General features: G+C 36.1%; 1 protein-coding gene across 2 annotated transcripts in view; it reads right to left on the minus strand.

The window, feature by feature from the left end:
• The window catches only part of MEGF9 (multiple EGF like domains 9), an 85,094-nt gene that overhangs the window by 13,827 nt on the left and 48,892 nt on the right, over positions 1-22,375 (minus strand). For both annotated transcript variants that reach the window (XM_024762292.1, XM_024762290.1), the window contains exon 3: positions 2,247-2,386. In XM_024762292.1, coding sequence (XP_024618060.1) covers positions 2,247-2,386 — 140 coding nt within the window. The remainder of the gene's footprint in view (positions 1-2,246; positions 2,387-22,375) is intronic.

Consider the following 22,375-nt stretch of genomic DNA (forward strand, 5'->3'; position numbering starts at 1 on the left):
TGTATAAAATGGTGAACAAAGCTGGTATGAAACTTACAATGTAGTGAATAAACCATATATGACTCATAATCACAAATAAATATATAATTACAAACTGTGATATGTGCTATGAAAAAAATACAAGTGTATATGAGAGTGTATAATTGGGAATTATCATTTAGCCTGGAGCATGAACTGCTTTCTAATGAAGTCACTTTGAACTGAAGGCCTGAAGGAAGCATATGGTTTAATAAGGCAAAGGGGCCAGGGGTGGGGGTACAGGTATATTAGAAAGACCATTCTAGGCAGAGGAAAGATCATGTATGAGAATCTTGGGACAGCGGAACATAACACGTTTTAGGAGTAGAAGCCAGCATGACTGGATCACAAACAGTAAAGAAAAAGAATAGCACAAAATAGAACTGGCAAGTAGGCAGGGACCAGATCACATAACTGAAAAAAAAAACAACACAATTTCTTCTAAATCAATTTGTTTCACCACAGACTACAGGATTAGAATGAAGAATAAGATTTCAACACATTTTTCCAGGGTACTTTCTTTTCAAATATTCTGCTACCTTGGTCTCATAAAAACACTTGTACTTGTCAGACTAGTATGTTCTGGGTTTTTTTGTTGGGGAAAAAAAGATTTCCAAGGAAGTATCTCTAATCCTTACACTTAGGCAAACTGAAGAGCAGAAAAGCTAATTGTCTTTAGTTTTAAATGTTTAACTAAGTAAGCCTAGATGTGATTTTCTTTGTTTTTATACTGCCTACGGTTTGCTGAGCTGTTTGAATCTGTGGGTTGATGTCTTTCATTAATTTGGAAAACTCTTGGACATTATCTCTTTAGATATTTGCTTCTGTCCCAATATCTCTCCCCTTTCATTCTGAGCCTTCAAGTACATTTATGTGAGACCTTTTGGCTATTTCCCACATGTCTTTCCTGCTGTTCTTTCCATTGCATTCTTTTCCTCCATGCTGCAGTTTGGATATTTCAAATTGAGCTGTATTTAAATCTACTAACCTTGTCTTCACTGTATACAATGGTATATAACCTTGTCTTCACAGTATATACTGTATACTTCTGTTAAGTCCATGCAATGAGGTATTAATTTCAGACATACTTTTCAGTTCTAGATTATTCTTTTGATTATTTTTTATAGATTCCAAATCTCTTGAAATTTTGCCTCTTTTCATCTATTTTGTCTGTTTTTTCCTCTATTTTCTTAAAATATTAATTTTAGTTATTTTAAAGTCATTTTATGCTACCTCTAACACTTGGGTCATCTGTGGGTCTGCTTCCATTGTTTTTCTCTTTATTATTGGTCACATTTTCCTACCTGAGCATTGTCTAGTGTTTTGATTGCCAGACACAATGTACAAAGAACCACAGATGATTCCCCTTTCCTCTGTTAGACAGATATAATGAGAGGATCACCTCAGTTCAATCAGAAATTGAGATAGGTGGAGGATGGACTGCAATATTAGTATGAATCAGTTCACCTATGGTTCATCACTACTTCTTGGTCATGACCCTCTAAGGCTTTTGACTGAAAACCTAGCAGGCATGTGTCTCCTCAGCTCTGAAAGACTGCAACAGATTAGTACTTCCCTTAAGTAATGTGAGCCTAAGTCCCACTCCACACACCTCTGAATCTGGCAATGTCTTGAGAGAGAGAGATGGTTGTATGTTGTAGCAGGTCCTCTCTTTCTAAAGAGATTTTGTCTCCTAAGCACCACAAGACTCAGAAATTTCTTTCTACCTTTTGGGACAGCCTTCCATCTCCTGCACAGTCAGCTTATGTCCTGTGGGAAAATTGGCCTTGTGTTTAGGGCTCCTCTAGTTTCCAATTCATCACGCGAGCCCCAAATGACTGCCAGAAGCTCTTCTTGTATCTCTTTCCTCAAGAAGAATTCTTTTACTTGGACCAAGCCTGCTCCTTAGTCTGTGCCCAGAATCAGCAATGTCCCTTGAAAGGAAAAAGGCTGGGTGATCATCAGCTTATTTAGGAATACCCTGTCTGGAATTTTAGTTCATATAGTTTTCCTTTCTTCCATGGATCTCCAACCAATATGATTTTTTGAAATTTATATATATTTTTAAAGTTGTTGTAGCAGGAGTTTGGCTTGCTATGACCTATTACATGCTACTTAGAAGAGAAAGACCCTTACAAACTATTTGGGAGAATCAACTCATAGATGAAGGACTTCAAAGTGAAAAGAACAGTGGACTCATTATATAAAAAGGTAAGGAAAGTGTGTACCTGTGAGGGCATCACAACTGGCAGACCGATTATTGCATTGGCAGGGCAAGCAGCCATTCTTATTAAAGTCATAATATCCATCTTGGCATCTATCACATGAAGAGCCGGTGACACCCACTTTGCACTGACATTTCCCAGAACTGCAAATAAAAGCAAAGACAATGAACAAAAGTAAATAAGTTTGAAAGTTTTGTTGCCTAACATCCCATCATAGATGATCTTGATGTAGAAATAGTTTCAACTAGATTCTATTCACTAGATGTACTGAGTGATTTTTATTTTGAATTGGAAGTTGAGCAGCTTCATGACTATATTAATTCAATTAACATAGTACTAACACTAATCATTTTTGACAATTTAATCCCCTGCACTTGGGTAGTCTAAAATAGATGCTAAAGGAACCATGGAGAGTGCAAGTCCCTGGTCCTTCAAAATCTTTATTTACTAAAAGCACTGGGGCAAAGAACTGGCACTACTGCTACATCTCATTCCTGAATCATTCCACAGTTCCCTCAGAATCCACACTGCCCAATCTGGAGAAGAAATACCACCCAGCCCTCATGCAATCTAGCTTTTGGCTGAAGAAGATGAAGGCCAGGACCTTAATGAATGTGCTGGAAACTCGACATGATTTTCTACTTTAGGTCAATGCTGTATTAAAATATTTCTGATAATTAACTGGAATTCACAACTAAGTAAATATGACTATAATGGGGACCTTTATTGGTTTCTGAATTAAAACCATATAAAAATTCTAGATTGTCGACCCAAAAAGAAGACTAAAAATCTAAAGTAAGAAAAATATTTTATTTAGTATACCATCTCTTCCTATTAACCTGTTTTCTTAGATGTCAATTACATCAGTGACATCATCTCTCTCTAATCTGTGAAACTTACATCTTTGTTGTAATTTTCACCTCTCCTCTCTCTACCCCATGCTCTTCCAATCACTCCCTCAAATCCAATATATCACCAATTTCAGTCAAATTTTCTTTCAAATTTTCTCTTCTTATTTACTCTATAGTCACCCCTCTTAGAGTATCTTTCCTCTTCTTCACCTCTCAAACTTTTTCCTGCTTTCATGCTCATCTTTTCCCATGAAACTCTTCCCTGACTGGTCGACAGAGATCTTTTGGCCTCCTGACATCACATACTCTATACCATACATTTTATTCCTAATTATGGACTTCTCTATATTCTTTCATATATGTACTCTTGTTTCTCTAGTTAGATTGGTAAAGACCTGAGGCAAAGGCCATATCATGCAGTTTTTTAAAAGGTTATCTTCAAGACTTAGCATGAGCCTAGGAATAGTATACTCTAACTATTTTCATGTCATACATCTTACTCAGTAAGTTTGCTGAGTTCAGGGACCATATCTTAGCCATCTTGGTATGCTCAGATTCTATTATAGTTCCTGGTTTGCTGCAGGCACTTAATATATGCTTGATAAATAAATGCTCAATACACAAACTGAGTTTTAGAGTTAAGCACTGGAAGGGAAAAAGAAAGATGAAAGACTATACTAACTACTAGAGTTCTCAAAACAGCTAAAGTACTTTCCCTTTTTCAACCTTTCTTTATATGCTCATTCTGGACATCAGGTTTTTAGACTTCATCTCAGTAAAATTTTGGCACCAGTCATATTGGATGGGAGACAATATAAGGTAGAACTGCATTTCAATATAATTATTTTAGAGACTGAGCTCCTAATTATGAGCCCCTATGGGGTTGTTCATTTTAGTTCAGAAGACTAAGCTAAAATTATTAATACTTACACAGCTCTTACACACGTCAAAGTAATCCCCTACTGCTTCCCATATTCCTATTTCTGTAATAAAAATAGAAGTTCTAAATTTGAGTTATTGGAACTTTGGGTTGAACTTTGCAGAATGGAAGTAAAGCAATTTTCAGCTGTGTGTATTCTATTTGTAGCATACAAACCTAAGAATTATTTTTTTAATTTGAGATGTGCCTCTCTGTTTATCAGCATGCCCTGGGCTAAATAATGAGGCTTTTGCCTTCTATCCTAAAAAACTATTTTGAGCAGCTAGAGTTGAAGTTTACTTCTCTCTCCCACTTACTATGGTTCTTTGCAATATCCCAGGGTATGCCAAAAAGGAGTAGAAAAACAGTTGTACCTGGTATATTTTTAAGGCATAACTCAAAACCATTCCAGAAAGGAAAGAAAGCCAGGATTTTGTAAATAATAAATACTTAATATATCTTAAAGCCTTATATCCTAAGAAGTCACCTATCAAACTCTGTATTTCTATCTTAAAGCTGCCTAATATACTTGGTTACGTAATTTCTTGACTTACAAATAATTTTACAGAAAGTGTAAAATGGAACAATGTCATCATTTATTGAGAGTCTATGTCAATAAATATATATTCTCTCTAATCCTCAAAATAACTCTACAAGGTGGCGGTCATAACCCTCATTTTACTACTGAGGGAATTCAGAGGGTTAAAGTTACTGTCCACACCTAGTAAAGGCAGGTTTATTTATACAAAGCCAGACTTTCCCACTCTGCTACCAACCCTTTCCTCAGTTTAACTCTATATTTGTACAGAAAATCTGACTGCCAAATAATCTGATACCCACTTACGTATCAAGCTTCATTCTGTAGATTCCAAGCACCAAAATTCACCATTTATTTAGGTTCTGACCCCAGTGAGCTGTTTCTGCCTTGCCCAGAATAAATCCCACTCTCTTTTCTCACTGCCAGTAAATTTCAGGTCTTCCTTAACAAAAGCTGAGAGTTCTTTCTGCTTGAAGAGACTGCAGCCTAACAAAGTCCAAGGTTCTCAGAGACACAAGCCCAGATATTTTGATGTTTAGTTAAAACTTAATTAAAGCTTGTATCAATCATACTATAGAAGATGATTATTCTCTTTAAAAATCCAACAGAAATATACATTTCCAAGTCTCTCAAGTAACTTTGCAAAAGAGAAAACTGAAAAAAAAAACCCCAAAAGCCCACCTGCATACATATATGCAGTCTTACACCAGAATACCCCAAGGTATTTAAAGATCTAGCAAAGTAAATCTGTATTCATCAAATATGAAGTTCAGGATTATCTTATGACTCAACAAGAAGGAATCAGTCAACTTAAGTCTCACTATACTGTCAGAAAATTATAAAGGATATAATGTACCTTTTGGAGACTGGCCTTAGTCAATTTCCAAGGCTTTAAAAATGTTAATCAAAATATGCTTGCTCCCCATTTCTCTATAGACATTAGGTTATTTGGTATACAAAAGAATAAACAGTTACTTTTAATGGCAGTGTCTGCCCAATCCACCATCTATAAGAAAAAGGTATTACCTTGGAATACCTAATCACCTAATAATATCTCATAACCATAATATAGCCAGTGTTCCCAAAGTAGTTGCTATTCCTGTAAGTGACCTTTCTCTTCATAGTTCTGCTCTAGACACTCAGAAGACTGATATAAGCAGGCATCTTTCTCCCTGGAAAATATGCTCCTTAGTTCTTCATTTAAAAAAAAAAAAGTGGCTTTATGAATCTTGATGAGGTGGTTGACTAGTCTAGATACCATGCATCACTTTTCCTGGGTAGATTTTAAAACAACAAGAAAGGAGGTGTTTTTTCTCTATTTAAAAAATATATATAGAATGGAGTGGGGAAGTTTGGTTGTGAGCCTGCAACTAGTAGTGCTTTTCCATCATGTTACTCATGGCCCATGGCCAATTTCTGCATATATAAGAATTAAATCACTCAGCAAATATAAAGCTTTCCCTGTGTGACTTCTTTTATAGAATAAAGCCTTTACAACACCGCTTTTCATGGTCTCCTTCTGTTAAAGACCGCTGAATGCTTTTTGAAGCAAAGGTCAATGATATAAATGCAATGAAATTTAAAAAAAAAAGAAAAGAAAAAAAAGGCCTGTTAACAGACCACTTATGCTTATCCATAGGTTTAAAATGAAAGAACCAAAGACTCACATCTTCATATCTGGAGAATAAGGGCACAGAGCTGGATTTTGAAAAGTCAGAAATCGATACTACTGAGATCAACTAACAAAGAATTTAAGATGGAATTTCCTCATCTGGCATCACTTTTTATAGACATGAGTTAGTTGCTAGTAAAGAACTAATGAAATATGGATAATTATATCAGAAAGAAGAATATGGAATTATTTATAAAGGAAGCACAAACATTGTGGAACTAAGCTACACTAAGTATACTAAACATATATTATACATTCTTAAATTACCCCAGAACGAATTATCAGATTTTCTTATGGTGTCAGTGCTTAGTTATAGAATTTATCACATTCACAGGTGTGAACAACTATTCCAAGTTTTAAACACTTGAAAAATTCCCTCTTAAAATGTAAACAATGTATTTTCTGACATGAAGTTATTAGTTTTTCAAAAGGAAATTCAATGGTGTGTCATCTCAAGATATTGTACATATTTATGTCATACAAGTACTAACCAAAATATCATTTTAAAGGTTCTGTTTTAAGATGAGTGGGTGGAGAATCTTCAGAATTTCCATTATTTTACTAGGGTAGGAAGGGTGGAACACAGGAAGGGAGGTATCAGGGTCTATGGAAAATTCATAGCCTGAGGAGACAGAGAGAGCTTGGTTCAAATTCCAGCTCTGCTAGTAACTAGCTGGGACTAAGTTCTTATTCTATCTTGGACTCAGTATTCTCATTTGTAAAATGAAGATAATTATACCAAACTTTGTAAAGTTCTTGTGAGGATTAAAGATCACATATACAGGGTACTTAGCACAGTGTCTGGCACATAATCAGTACTCAAAAATGAAAGAACTATGAAGATGATGACAATGGTCCTAGATCTTTAATTTTTTCTGCGAATTGTAAAGAGAATGTGTTAGAATCTCTACTAGGCAAAAACAGACAAGATTATTTACTTCTAAAATTCTGTTAACAAACCTAGAAAAATGGCAAGAATTTATGGGGTAATTACTAGTTTGGAGGAAAAATGTGGCTAGGAAAAGAGAGCACATTATGAACACATGGTAGAAACAGTTTTTGGAAAGAAAATTTAAAAATTGAGAAGGGAAAGAATCAGTAAAATCCTACATTAGGTGGGACCAAAGCCAGCAAGAACTGATATGCTTTTGTACCAACTAGCTAATTGATTTAACTTTTTTCTAAATTGCCAAATGTCTTGACATGTTTTACATTATCAAAAACATTGTCTATTTTCTTCCTAAGATTTACAAGGTATAAATTATGTGCATGGCATACCTTTATATATAATGTTATCAATTTTAATTCAAACAGTCACAGAGTAACTACAAAGGTATAGTTCTAATTAGGGGAAATTAATTTATTCAGACGCCTTGCTTTTCCTCCTTCCTTCTTCCTGAGACAGCTTACATGTTGTCACTCTGACATGGAAAGAACGAGAAACAGAAAAAGAGAGATAATTAAATGTATCAATTTTCTTCTGCTGCCTCTTTTAATAACTAAAAGCAATTTAATTTAGGAAGAGACTTAAACTACTAGTTAAAACAGAGTCTGAAATTAGAAAATTGCTGATTGCAAGCTCTCCCAATATATTAAAAATAATATTAAAAGGCAGCTAGCTTTTTCTAACCAGAAAAAGCTTTTACATGGGAAAATAAACAACACGAAAAGTTATTAACAATCCTTAATATCATGTTTGGCTCATGGTTTGTAAAGGTAATGAAAAAAATAGTTTCTCCTTTTTATGAAAGAAACTCAATAATCAGACATTTTGGCAAAAGACTATTTGCATTTAGTGTTCCTCTGTCTTTCTACCATCATGGAAAAGACCATTATGCAATGAGCAAAGCTCCTTTCCTGGAGGAAAAAAGAAGATAGCTTTATCGTTGAAAACATTGGGCTATTATACTAAACATTCCTTGTTTTTTCGAGTCTAAAGTATGTTTAGAGGAAATTCATATTTGAACAGAAATTCTTAATACTCAAAAAGGGCACTGCCTAAGTGTAAAAATATTTTCTGATAGCTGGTCTTACCAAAATCAAATTTAAAAGTTTATTTGAAAAGCCAGAAGTAAAACTTAATGGTAAAAAAAATAAAAGTATCATATTTCCAGAGCCACAACTTGGGAGGGCAAACTTAAACTAGGAAAGTTATTTTTTATTTCCTTCACTTTTTTTTTAATGGAAGAAATATAGCCATAAGAATTTGCAAACCCACACAATTACTCCATTATTTGATAGTGATTTCTGCATTTCAGAAGTCATTTTGAAACAGAAAAAGCATGAAGTCCCAGTATCATCTTCTTGAAAAGATGATGCTTCTCACATGTTAACATTTGTATTCTTTTGTAACCACTGTAAAAGGTTTGCTTAGTAAAACAACAATTATTAATACTTAATTTGTTTTCACGCTGAGTTCTAAAAATTAACTTGTAGCGCTTAGAATTTAGAACTCATTTTCTCACAGAAATGACAGCCTAAGTGGTGGCTTAGTTTCCAGATGAGCGAACAAAAACCTATTTAACTCAAAATGTTGATATCAACAGTACTGAGGACCAAGTAAGTCCTAACTAAGCCTTTGTGTTCTGAACCCTGTACGGGGTGGAGTGGTCAGGGGGCAATATTAACATTTATTGAATTCCTACTATGGGGTTATAAATAAAGTGCATAGAGCAATATTTATCTATGCATTACTTAATTTTGTCCTTACAATATGACATTCATTAGTTTCAGTTTTGTCACTTTCTTGCTGTTTGATTACTGGGCAAGTTAAGTTTCCACATCTGAAAAATAAGAATAATAAGCCCTGTTTCAAAAGATTGTAATCATTGGCTAAATTTACATATTTAAGTGTCTTCCGAATATTAGTAGCTCCATATATGGTAAAATACTAATATTGTCAACATCCCCAATTGTTAGAAAATCAGCAATGTGAATGACTCCATTTTCGAGGTCACACAGCCAGAGAATAATCAGAATCAGAGCCTAGGTCTTCTGCCTGCTAATACGATGTTTTTTTCTGTCTCTTGTATATTACAGATTACCTCTATGTACATAATGAAAGCAATTCAGAAGGATTTAATGTGCTCATCTCTATAGACTTGCAATACTCCTAGAAGAAGCTTTTATGTTGATCTTCTCCTGGCTCAGTCGTCATTTAAATAACTCCTCAGTTGAATGAGACTTTAAAACAATTGCCAAAGAAATAAGACATTGCTTCCGATCTGTCTCAATACAATTACAAGACTTAGGAGCTCGTTTCCTACCTGTATCTAGCACTATTTGCAAATGCCCCTATAACAGCCAGTTTCCTTGCAAAGCTTTTTTCCCCCTACCAACTTTATTGATATAATTTTGCAAAAGTTTTTCAGTCTTCATTTTTAAATTATGAAATATTCTTTCAAAAGTAGACAAATTTAGGGCTTCCCTGGTGGTGCAGTGGTTAAGAATCTGCCTGCCAATGCAGGGGACATGGGTTCAAGCCCCGGTCCAGGAAGACCCTACATGCTGCAGAGCAACTAAGCCCGTGCGCCACAAGTACTGAGCCTGCACTCTACAGCCCGCGAGCCCCAACTACTGAAGCCCACATGCCTAGAGCCTGTGCTCCTCAACAAGAGAAGCCACCGCAGTGAGAAGCCCGCGCACCGCAACGAAGAGTAGCGCCCGCTCGTTGCAACTAGAGAAAACCCACGCACAGCAACAAAGACCCAAAGCAGCTGAAAATAAATAAATAAAATAAATAAATTTATTTAAAAAAAAACAGAAGTAGACAAATTTAAAGACAATACAATCATCTTTGAGTTATTTAAAGAACAATAAACTCAAAACTTTGATACCCACTAGTGAGACATTTGAAGCCCCTTAAGGGGCCCTCCTCAACTGCACCCTTTCTCTTGCCCCAGAAGCAACTAAGTTTTAATCATTCTTTAGCTTTTTAAGAGGGCCACTTACTATGTATTACTAAATAATATATAGTTTTGCCTGCTCTTAAACTTCATTAATAAAAATAATTATGTATAGTTCGATTCACTATTTTCTTGCTCAGTAGAATATTACGTTTTTGAAATTCATCACTGTAAATTTGTATAGCTGTAGTCATTCATTTTTCTCTGCTGTATATTTCATCATATGAATATAACCCTATGTATTTATTCATTCTTCTAGACATTTGGGCTGTTTTCATTTGTTATTATGGATACCAAAGGCTTCTGTGAACCTTCTTGTATGTCCCTTCTGGTACACATGAGCATGCTTTTCTCTAGGGTATTTACCAAGGAATGGAAGAGCAAGGTAATAGTTTGTGCATGATCAACTTTACTAGGCAATGCCTAACTTTTCCAAAGTGTTAGCAACAATTTACACTCCCATTACTAGTGGAATAGTGGTCTCATTGCTCTGTATCCTCACCAATGCTTGATGTCATCAACTTTTTAAATTTTGGGCAATTTGGCAGCTTGCCCAACTGTATTGTATCATGTTCTGGTTTTAAATTGTATCATGTTCTGGTTTTAAATTGCATTCTCCTGATTATTAATGAGATGGAACATGTTTTCTGGAACATGTTTTCATGTTTATTAGCCATTTAAGCTTCCTCTTCTATGAAGAGTCTGCCCAAGTATTTCTGACATTGATTTGTACACATTCTTTATGTATTCCTGGAAAAGCAAACCTTTATCAGTATAATGTGCTACAATTATCTTCTCTCAGTTTGTGCCTTGTCTTTCCACTCTTTTCATAAGTTTCGTAGTTTAATGAAGTGTTAAGATATGAACTCTGGAGCTTAACCACCTGGATTCAAATCCTGGTTTTATCACCTACCAGCCATATGACCTTAAGTAAATCATTTAAACTCTTTGTGCCTCAGTTTCCTCACTTACAAAATGGAGAAAATAATAGTACCTCTCTAATAGGTTTGCTGTGACGATTAACTTAGTTAATGTGTCAAGCATATAGTACAGTGCCTGACGCATAGTAAAGACTATGTAAGTACTGTCATAACATTAACATTATTGCTTAGGAAATCCTTCCCCACCTCAAGGTCATTAAGACGCTTTATGTTTTGCCTTTCACATGTAGGTCTTTAATCCACCTGATCTTTATTTCTGCATATGAAGAAAGTCAGAGGTCCAATCTCATTTTCTTCCTTACAGATAATCAAAGCTCTAGTACAATTCATAGAAAAGTCCATTATTTTATCCCTAAGCTTTAATACCTCCTATGCCATATGTCAAATGTCTTCACAACCATGGATTGTTTCTGAGCTTTCTTTTTTGTTCTATATATCTGTTTGTCTATTCCTGAACCAATACCACACTGTCTTAATTACTATAGCTTTATTTCCCTCCCCCCCCATTTTTCACATAAAATTTTTTGAAAATATAGCTATATTGAAAGAACAGTATTTTGAGTATCTGTGTATATATTTTGCTTTACCTAGTACTCCCCTAACCCCTTCTCCCAACTCACATCACTTCAGCCACAATCACCCTGCTTTTGCTCAAATATGCTAGGCATATTCCTGCGTCAGGAACCCTGTACTTGCTGTTCCCTCTATTAGCAATACCCTTTCCCTAGGGGATCCACATGGCATGCTCCCTAACTTCTTTTTGTTATTTATTCAAATGTCATATTCTCAAAAAGGCCTTGGCTAGCTACACTATCTAAAATTATAATATCTCTTACTATTTAACATAATATATTTTTTATTTCCTTGTTTATTCTCTCTCTCCCCATTAAGACTGTCAGCTCTTAAAAAACAAAAGAATGTCAGCTCTATGAAATCAGGGTGTTTTATCTGTTTTTCTCCACTGCTGTATTCCCACGGCCTAGCACAGTGCCTGGCACATGATAGACACTCAAACTTTTTTGTTTAATGATTATGTAATCTGGCTCCAAAAATCTGTGTACCTTTCTTCATTAACTCTGATGCCTTCTGAGTGCACTATTCAGTGCACTATTCACTGTCTTCAATTTAGTCCATTTAATATTTTCCAAGCACCTAATCCTGATGCTTTATATCACATTTAAATAAACCTCTTAGAATCTTAGAAATAGGATATTTATTCTAGGTGAGCAAAATGAGACATTTAATGACTGGTCCATGATGGGTCAATCAACCTTGGAAGACAGTGATCCCTTGGGTTTGTTCTTTAAAGCAGGACAAAGAAGAGCTGATAAAAATAAAATTACTAGCCCTCAAAGAAAATGCTATTTTACTTAACTTCAATATTCTATGATGACCCTGCTAAAAGGGGCTCTTTAATGTTTATAATCCTTATATAAATAAAGAACAGAGGCTAGAATGCCTTCTGGTTTTCTCCTGCATATAAGTTGACACTAGGTTTTAGGGGGCAACATTGTCCACTAGATCAGTGGTGCTCGAACTTAGGCATGCATCTGGAAAGCTTGTTATAACACTGACTGCCCGGCCCTATCCCAGAATTTGTGATTCAGATAGGTCTAGGGCTGGCCCCAAGAATTTTCATTTCTAATTAATTCCTAGGTTATGCTGATAATGGTCTGAAGACCATACTCGGAGAACCACTGCACTAGATTAAATGGAAAAATGTCATTGTTCTTATTTCACTCCCTACTTTTAATACTCTTAGCCCTGACTTAATTTCCACCTCTAGGCTTAGTGCTGAACCCTTTATTTGGTATCAGTTCTGACCTAAGGAGAGGGTACTTACAGCAATCAGCCTCAGTGATATCTGTCATCAAGTTCCATTTGCTTACTGGTTACTTTGACCTCAGTCCCCTATATTCTCAATGACTGAATTACAACTATTGACCCTAGCTTCTCAATGCCTGGCTCCTGGTCCCAGTTGCCCTGCCTCCCCACTTCCCACCTCAATGGCTAGGTCCATGACACTTGTTTTCAGATCTCCTGCATGTCAAATGCCTGCCATTTAGGCTCCAGCAAGTCAGGTGGACTCAGCTTTGATATTCATTAATGTGCTAAATCCTACCTTTCAAATGATTCTCTACACATACTCTCATTATTTCAAATTGTCTTCTATGCAATATTTATTTTCATTGTGCCCAGATCTGACTTCTAGATTTATGTCTTCATGAGCCAGTTCCCAGGTGGATGAATCATGCTAGCCACACCCAGAACCTCACTTACACTGAGCCGCTGCCATATCTAATCTTGCCCATTCTATTTTAGGGTACAGTGGGGAGAACTTTGGAGTCAGACAGACCTAGTCTCAAATCTAAGCTCTGCCACTTATTAGTTATGCCATATTGCTAAGTAACTTAGCCTCTAAGAGCAAGATAGCTAAGTTGTTCTGAGAAGTCAGAGAGGTTATATGTGTAAAGCATCAAGCACAGAGGTTCAACAGTGTTCATTAGATGTTAGTTTCTTCTGATCCTCCTGCTAAATTATGCAACTTCCTTAGGTAAACAGTTTAGTCAAGAAAGCTAAAACTATTTCCCTGCAAAAACCTTTCTTTCAAATACCTATAGTATCTGTTTTACTGGACATTCTATTTAACTGTAAACTTATAAAAAAATCAACTCAAGACCAGGAAAAATAAAAATTAAAGAGATGGTTGTAGTGTATGTGTTGGGAATTGGCAGAAGAGACGAAGGGATTCCGGTACTGATAATATAAGCCATATTTTCATTACTGCTTTTGGCAATGTGAGAAGAACATCTTTGCCCTTCCTGTATAGTATTCAGAAAACTTCTTACACTTGATGGTATCTCGGATCTCTTTGAGAATCGATTGAATGTTGCAGACCTTCTCCACAGAAAAATGCACAGATTCACCATTACATTTCATGTGCTTCCCCTCTTAGGTTAAGAACTCCTGACCTCGAGCACAGGGGGGTATACTTACCCAGAAGTGCAAGACATGGGAGTTTAATGCAACAGAAAGAACATGGGATATGGTGTCAGAAGACCTTGAGATGACTCTTCTCACTCTGGTATGTAATAGATATCCAACTTTGGGCTTATCATGTAACCTTTCAAATATCACTTCTCATCTGTAATTTGGTGGATAACAATTTTTACCTACCTCTCAGGGTTGTTGTTAGAATCAAATGAGAAAATGTACAGGAGAAAAGAACACTATTACTTGTAAATGACTTTACAGATATTAGTTATTAACATTCTCTGGAAACCTACTGAATTTATAAACACAGGGGCAAGCTTGAAAATCCCAAATTATTGAAACTAATGGAATATATCATAACAGAGAATTATCTTAATAAATAAAAAAGCATAATAATGATTTTAATAATAATGAAATTAATAATTTTAAACTAGTCCTATATACGTTGAATGTCAAAATTATCATGGCTGAAGCACTTATGCTCCTTTTTAAAGGAAATCTTGAGAAATTTCAAGCCCAAATCTCTAACTGGGATTGAGAAATTTAGATATTATGAGTGGAAATCAAATCCAAGGAGAAAAAAGATAAATAGTCCCATATTTCTCTCTACCCTACAGGAAACATATTTCTTGCTATGAAACAACCATCTGAGACGGAGAAAGTCATGCTGATTTAATTTTCTTTCAAGGGACACCAGGGAAGACAAAGCCTTCTCTGTGGGAACAAGCGTCCTTCTATTTTAGCCTAAGTCTACTAACATTTTAGAAGCTCTTCTTTTAAAACTTTAGAGAAAGAAGATATTTAAAATATTAAAGTAGGCTACGAATTTGATCATATATTCTAACCACAATGTCATACATCTAAAATGGCAGATCTCCATGACAACAACGTAAGTTTATTTCCTTATCCTGATTCCTCTTATGGATCTAAGGCTAAAAATTGTCACCAGGACCAATTCTGCCCTCATAATAAGACAGTAATGCTATCCATATTCCCTTGACTGACTGTTCCAAATAACAATTCTATTAACTTTTTATTTTGAAATAATATTAGACTTAAAGAAAAGTTGTAAAGATAGTACAGAGGGTTCTTGTACACCATTCACGCAACTTCCCCTAATGTTAACTTCTCATGCAACCATGGTATATTCATCAAAACTGAAAATTAACATCGCTAGAATGCGGCTAACTAAACTATAGACTTTGTCAGATTTTCCTAATTTTTACACTAAGGTTCTTTTTCTGTTCCAGGATCCAATCCAGGATATTACCTTACATTTACTCATCTCCTTAGCCTCTTCCAATCTGACAGTTTCTTGGTCTTTGTCTTTTATTACCTTGAAGCTTTTGAAAAGTACAGGTCAGGTATTTTGTAAAATGTTCCTCAATTTGAGTTTGTCTGATGTTTTGTCATGATTAGACTAAAGTTATGAATTTGGGGTAAGGATATCACAGAAGTAATATGCCCTTCTCATTTCATCACATCAGAGAGTACAGGATACTCACATGACTTATTACTGATGATGTTATCTTTACCACTCAAAGGATAATTTTTCATGCTAGGAATCTGTCTATATGGTAGCTAAACCTAGGATGGTTACCACTCTTATTTGGAAAATAAGCAGAGGTTCAGCTGCTCAACTAAGAAACTCTGGGAACTACTGAAGGCAGTATAGTCAGACAGGTGTTGGTTTGAGTCTGTTTCTGCCACTTACTAGTTGTCTGTTGGGGGGGCAAATTACTCAAGTCTCAGTTTCTTCACCTGTAAAATGAGAATAATACCACTTCAACCAGTTGTTATTTTATCCTTACAAGATAGTATATATAAAGCACTTAGCTTGGCACATAGTAAATAATCAATAAATGTTAATGCTGTTCATTCTGGGGTTGATGGTGGTAGTAATAATGTTAATAGTATTTGCCAAGTTGTGTTGTGTGCTATTTCCAAACTACAGCCCAGAAAAATACTATGTGTTTGTAAGATTTTTAAACTTTTTAAGTGTAGTAAAATGTCCTATCAGAGAGATGTTTAACTAGAGATTAAATATGTGGGTTTTTTCTTCTTTAGCAAGAGAAGTTTGCAATTGCTTTGCCACTTGGGCAGAGGTAGAAAATAACCTTCAAGCGGATCCTACTGACTGGGTGAAGAATCATTTAAGAATGAAATTAGAATACTCCCTAACACCATACACAAAAATAAACTCAAAATGAATTAAAGACCTAAATTTAAGGCCAGACACTATAAAACTCTTAGAGGAAAACATAGGCAGAACACTCTATGACATAAATCACAGCAAGATCCTTTTTGACCCACCTCCTAGAGAAATGGAAATAAAAACAAAAATAAACAAATGGGACCTAATGAAACTTCAAAGCTTTTGCACAGCAAAGGAAAACATAAACAAGATGAAAAGACAACCCTCAGAATGGGAGAAAATATTTGCAAATGAAGCAACTGACAAAGGATTAACCCCCAAAATTTACAAGTAGCTCATGCAACTCAAAATCAACAAAACAAAAAACCCAATCCAAAAATGGGCAGAACTAAATAGACGTTTCTCCAAAGAAGATATATAGATTGCCAACAAACACATGAAAGAATGCTCAACATCACTAATCATTAGAGAAATGCAAATCAAAACTACAATGAAGTATCACCTCACACCAGTCAGAATGGCCATCATCAAAAAATCTACAAACAATAAATGCTGGAGAGGGTGTGGAGAAAAGGGAACCCTCTTGCACTGCTGGTGGGAATGTAAATTGATACAGCCACTATGGAGAACAGTATGGAGGTTCCTTAAAACACTAAAACTAGAACTACCATACGACCCAGCAATCCCACTACTGGGCATATACCCTGAGAAAACCATAATTCAAAAAGCGTCATGTACCACAATGTTCATTGCAGCTCTATTTACAATAGTCAGGACATGGAAGCAACCTGAGTGTCCATTGACAGACGAATGGATAAAGAAGATGTGACACATATATACAATGGGATATTACTCAGCCATAAAAAGAAACAAAATTGAATTATTTGTAGTGAGGTGGATGGACCAAGAGTCTGTCATACAGAGTGAAGTAAGTCAGAAAGACAAAAACAAATACCAAACGCTAACACATATATATGGAATCTAAATAAATTTTTTAAAAAGGTTCTGAAGAACCTAGGGGCAGGACAGGAATAAAGACACAGACGTAGAGAATGGACTTGAGGACACGGGGAGGGCGAAGGGTAAGCAGGGACAAAGTGAGAGAGTGGCATGGACTTACATATACTACCAAATGTAAAATAGATAGCTAGTGGGAAGCAGCCACATAGCACAGGGAGATCAGCTTGGTGCTTTGTGACCACCTAGAGGGGTGGGATAGGGAGGGTGGGAGGGAGATGCAAGAGGGAGGAGATATGGGGATATATGTATAGCTGATTCACTTTGTTACAAAGCAGAAACTAACACACCATTGTAAAGCAATTATACTCCAATAAGATGTTAAAAATTAAAATAAAATAAAAAAAGAATCATTTAAGTTAGGGTTCCCTTAGTAGGTTTAGAGTGAAGAGGCCCCACTGTCCTGAGAGAAGGGTTTAACAGACCTTTTGTATTGGGGAAGAAGGGAGACTTATAGTTTGTTAGGTAAAAGATTCTACAAAATGTCCTCAACCAGTACTCTTGGAACTGGCTTATACACTGGGATGTAGCTGCACGTATAAACTAAAGGAGCCAGTTGTTACAATCTCTATAACTTCCGAGTCCCAATTTAGAGTATAACTGAAGGAACTTGGAACCAAGGGAGTGGGTTCATCCTACCTCAAAGAAGCGTTGCTGTCAACGATTCTGGACCAGTAAAAGCATCATCTCAGTAGTGAGCAAGCATCATCTGTCAGGTTGTTCAGGGTCAGGCCTCAACCCCAAAATTCAATATAAGGGTAAGAAACAACAAGATCAGTGAACTGATCAGAATCATGTTCCCCTGATGCTCAGCATTAGAGGGGGATTGACTCCTAGAGCTACTGGAAAATTAGTAATTAATTGTTGGGGAATGGATTGATGCAAAAAGAGGGCACTGGATTTATGCTACTAAGGCATATGAGTGTCAGACTAATTAACTGTAAAATAAAAGAGGTATGCCTATACTTGAAGCCCGTTCGCAGAAAGTTCACCAGTTGTATAAGCTTTCAACTTCCCCATATCTATTGTTTGCTACCCCCACAGGCCTCTCTATAAAGATGAATAGTTTTTAAAATGCTTAAAAGGTAAAGGGGGGGCTTCCCTGGTGGCGCAGTGGTTGAGAGTCCGCCTGCCGATGCAGGGGACACAGGTTCGTGCCCCGGTCCGGGAAGATCCCACGTGCTGTGGAGCGGCTGGGCCCATGAGCCATGGTTGCTGAGCCCGTGCACCTGGAGCCTGTGCTCCACAACGGGAGAGGCCACAACAGTGAGAGGCCCACGTACCGCAAAAAACAAACAAACAAAAAAGGTAAAGGGCACCTGGATTTATTTTCAGCAACACAGAAAGAACATGAGTATGGGGACATGGTTTGACACTTAGCAGCAAGGCTTATGAGGGAATAAAAATCCCATGGGATACAGTGGGTGGTAGCAACTACTGAAGCATAGGAAAGCAGATTCAATTCCTGCAGCCTGCAACAAAGGAAGAACGGTAAGCATACAGTGAGGGTATGGGCCTAAGAAGGAATCCTGGGACTGAGCACTTCCCTAAATTCAACTTAGAAACACAAACTACCTTTAGATTTGTGTGCATGTATTAATGCAAAAATCATAAACTTTCTAAAGAATTATGCACAGAAACACTATCATGGGGCAGATCACCATTCTCCTTTCTCTCTGCAGTCTCTCCAATCTCACAGTTTTCATTCTGCCTCTGATCTCCCCCTACCTATATCCACCCAATCTACTACTGCTAGAACACAGTGCTGATCTTTTACCTGCTTAAAATTGCTCTGTGAATAAAATCCAAGTCATGTGTCTGGCCCTTAAGGCCCTCTGGGGCCTGACCCCAGCAGGACTTGCCAGATTTATCTCCTCTGCCCCACTGCTCTTCCACCTTACATCCTGTGTAAGCACATCTCTGAGATGTTAATCTTGCTGTTTCTATTCTGTAATGTTCTTTTCCACCTTTTGCACTTCTGTATGTCTAAATCCTTTCCTTCCTTCAAACTGAGGTCAAAAGCTATCTCCTCAATGAAATCATCTCTGATTTTTCCAGCTATAAGTGATATCTCCCAGTTTAATTCCCTTAACATTTTATCTTTCTATTTTATGATGTGGCTCAGTTTTTACCTTGTTTTATATATATATATATATATGTATGTATGTATTTCTTAATGACCTTACAAGCCAAGAAGCTCCTTTGGTCTTCACATTGTCTTATTTATTTCCCACAAGGTCTGTTAAAGTATCTTGCACATAATTTGTTAAACAAATAAATACCTTGGTACCAAATACTACATTTATATGAACTTGATTATCTGTAGCATTAGCATATATATAACTACAGATTTGGGGGAGCTTCTCAGAAGAAGCAAAATAAATAATCTTTTAATATTATCAATAATAAAACTTTAACTTTAAAAGATTTCTTTAAAAAATTCCAAACTGACCTAAAACTGGCTTAATAAAATGAAAGAAGCAGAGGATTCTGCAATATGGTTTAGGAAAAATTACGCATTTGATCAACAGCAACTACATCAATTCACTGTGACATGTTATGTTAATGTTCACAAAGGTCACCAATAGCTGGGAGGAAAAAGTGTTTTGTTTGTTTTTTTCATTCGACTACAGATGATATCTAGTTAATAATTAGAAGACCAGGAGGGCAGATCATGTTCTGTATTGAAAGGAGGATTTAACACAGAGTGCACGGAAAAACATACAAAGCTTTCCAAACTGTAATAGACATGCATTATTTACACTTAAACCTCAATGCACTCAGTGCCTTTTCTAAATAAGCCCCTGTCTGGCTATTTATTAACATTCAAATTTTATTCTAATCTGTTTTACCATGAACTTTACATGATTTATTTTCTAAGATATAAACCATTTGGAACTGTAGAAACATTTACTGAAACAAATGAACCACGATAGGATAAGGGCTGAGATCAGTTACCTGCTTCTGACCAAGACAGCTACCTTTTAAAATTCTATCTTCAAGGAAAAGAATACTGAAGTGTACCCAAAAAAAGGTAATTTAAACTAGAGATTGGTATAATTGCAAGAATAATAACAGGGGTATAGAATAAAGTTATTTTTAAGTAAAATTAAAGCTATGAGGCTTTGCTTTGTTTTCCTTAGAATATGCTAGTTTCCTTTCCTAAGAATATGCTAGCTAGTTTATAAGATTTCTTGAGTTTGGCACACAATGCACATGCAAGTGTCTACCAGACACCACTATCTGAATGTCCCATAGAAAATGAACATGTTGAAGCCTAAGATCATAATCATCTCCTTTCAACTTGCTTATCCACCTGTATTCTTTATCTAGTTAATAGAATATCTCTTCACTCATGTGCCTGTGCCAGAGCCAGAGCAAAAAACATGGGAGTCATATCTATCTCTCTCTTACTCTATAAATACAATCAACCATCTAGTTCTGTAGATTTTCTCTCTTACGCTGGTTCCCTCCTCTCCAGCACCATTGCCAATGCCAGTGTCAATGCCTTAGATCAGCCCTTTAATTTCTCTTGCTTGGAGAGTTACACGATAGCCTTCTCCATGGTCTCTCTGCCTGAGCTCGCTCTCTCTATCCACCAGACTTCTGATGGAGTAATTGTTCTAACGAGCAAATCCGATGTTACTCCTTACTCAGTATTCTTCAATGGACAAACTAATTTACATGGCATATCAGGCCCTTCGTGGTCTGGCCCTGTTTACTCTTAACCATTCACTCATTCTGTTCATTCAAGTATTTACTGAGTCTACTTTGTACCAGGCACTATTCTAGGTATTAGAGATACAACAGTAAGCAAATAGACAAAAATCTCATCTTTTCAACCTTTCCTCTCTACCACTGTCAAGTGTTCCCTGCCTTCAAGAAATAGTGAGCCACTTGTAGTCTACTAAAACATGGCTTGTTCTTTCATGCAAACTTCTACTCATCCTTCAGATTTCAACTTAAATGCAACTTCCTCTCTCAAGACCTCCTGAATCTCCTGTGTACTTTATAAATACTCATATTATGTTTGTGTTTCTATCTTTCCATTTCAAGTTCCTTGAGCACAGAAATAATATCTTTTGACATATAGTTGGCAAATGCAATGTCTGTTAAATGAAATAAGTGAATAAAATGACAAAGGTTTCCTCAAGTTTTAATTGTTTCTAGTGATCAAATAACTTTTTCTTGATGTCCCAGAATTACAGGCAAAGTAATAAGTAAGAGTTTACACAAGCAACTGTTACTCCTTATTATTACACAACAGATGATTTTCAGAGCCCCATATGAATGTAAGTCTTGGCGATTTTGTCATCTTTCTATTTGACATTTATTTCAGCCTAAGTTTATTTCATGAGTAAAATTTTGCACTCTGCCCTGGGGCATATTCCCATAATTAAAAATGCAAAGTAGTAAATATTTCAACATACACTATACAGCAGCAACCACAGGTTTTATGGGAAAGGATATTACACAACGACAGAACTTCGTTATCTCACAGAGACAGTTTTAAATGATGCACCTTGTATACTAACCTACTATGGATACATTAAAAAATCTCAAATCAGTATATTACTGCCTACATATAAGTCAACCCTGATGACATTCTAAGGCTATATTAAGAGAGTCAGGCTCTCACTAGGCATACTGCTTTATTGAGATAAAATGCTGATTTCTCCATTCATTTATTCAACATATGTCCAAATGTGAACCAGGAAAATATTAGAAATGCATTCCAAAAGCAAAAGTGAAAAGACAGATATTGTAGACCAAATCCTTCCCAATTAAACAGGTTGGAACACCACTGTTGATGTGAGGGGTGGCCATCTGTCAGTACATAAAGGAACTTGTGTTTGCACACAAAGACATTGCACAACCCACATCTGGCTCCTGCAGCCAAATTCTACCCTCACTGGGACAAACTCCCACTGAAATATATGGGCATAAAGAACAGGCAAAACAAAAAGAACAGGCAAATAAATTTTTAAAAAGCCAGCTATTCATTCATAGTAGATGTATGACAGTAGATGTATCAGAGAATCTGGACAGAATTGAGTCCACAATTCTACTTTCATTTAAAAAAAAAAAAAGAACAAGAAGGTCATGACAGAAGAGAATTTGCATATGTGTTAGGAGATCA

This window comes from Neophocaena asiaeorientalis, unplaced genomic scaffold (assembly GCF_003031525.2).
Source record: "Neophocaena asiaeorientalis asiaeorientalis breed wild unplaced genomic scaffold, Neophocaena_asiaeorientalis_V1.1 scaffold78, whole genome shotgun sequence".
NCBI lineage: Eukaryota > Metazoa > Chordata > Mammalia > Artiodactyla > Phocoenidae > Neophocaena > Neophocaena asiaeorientalis.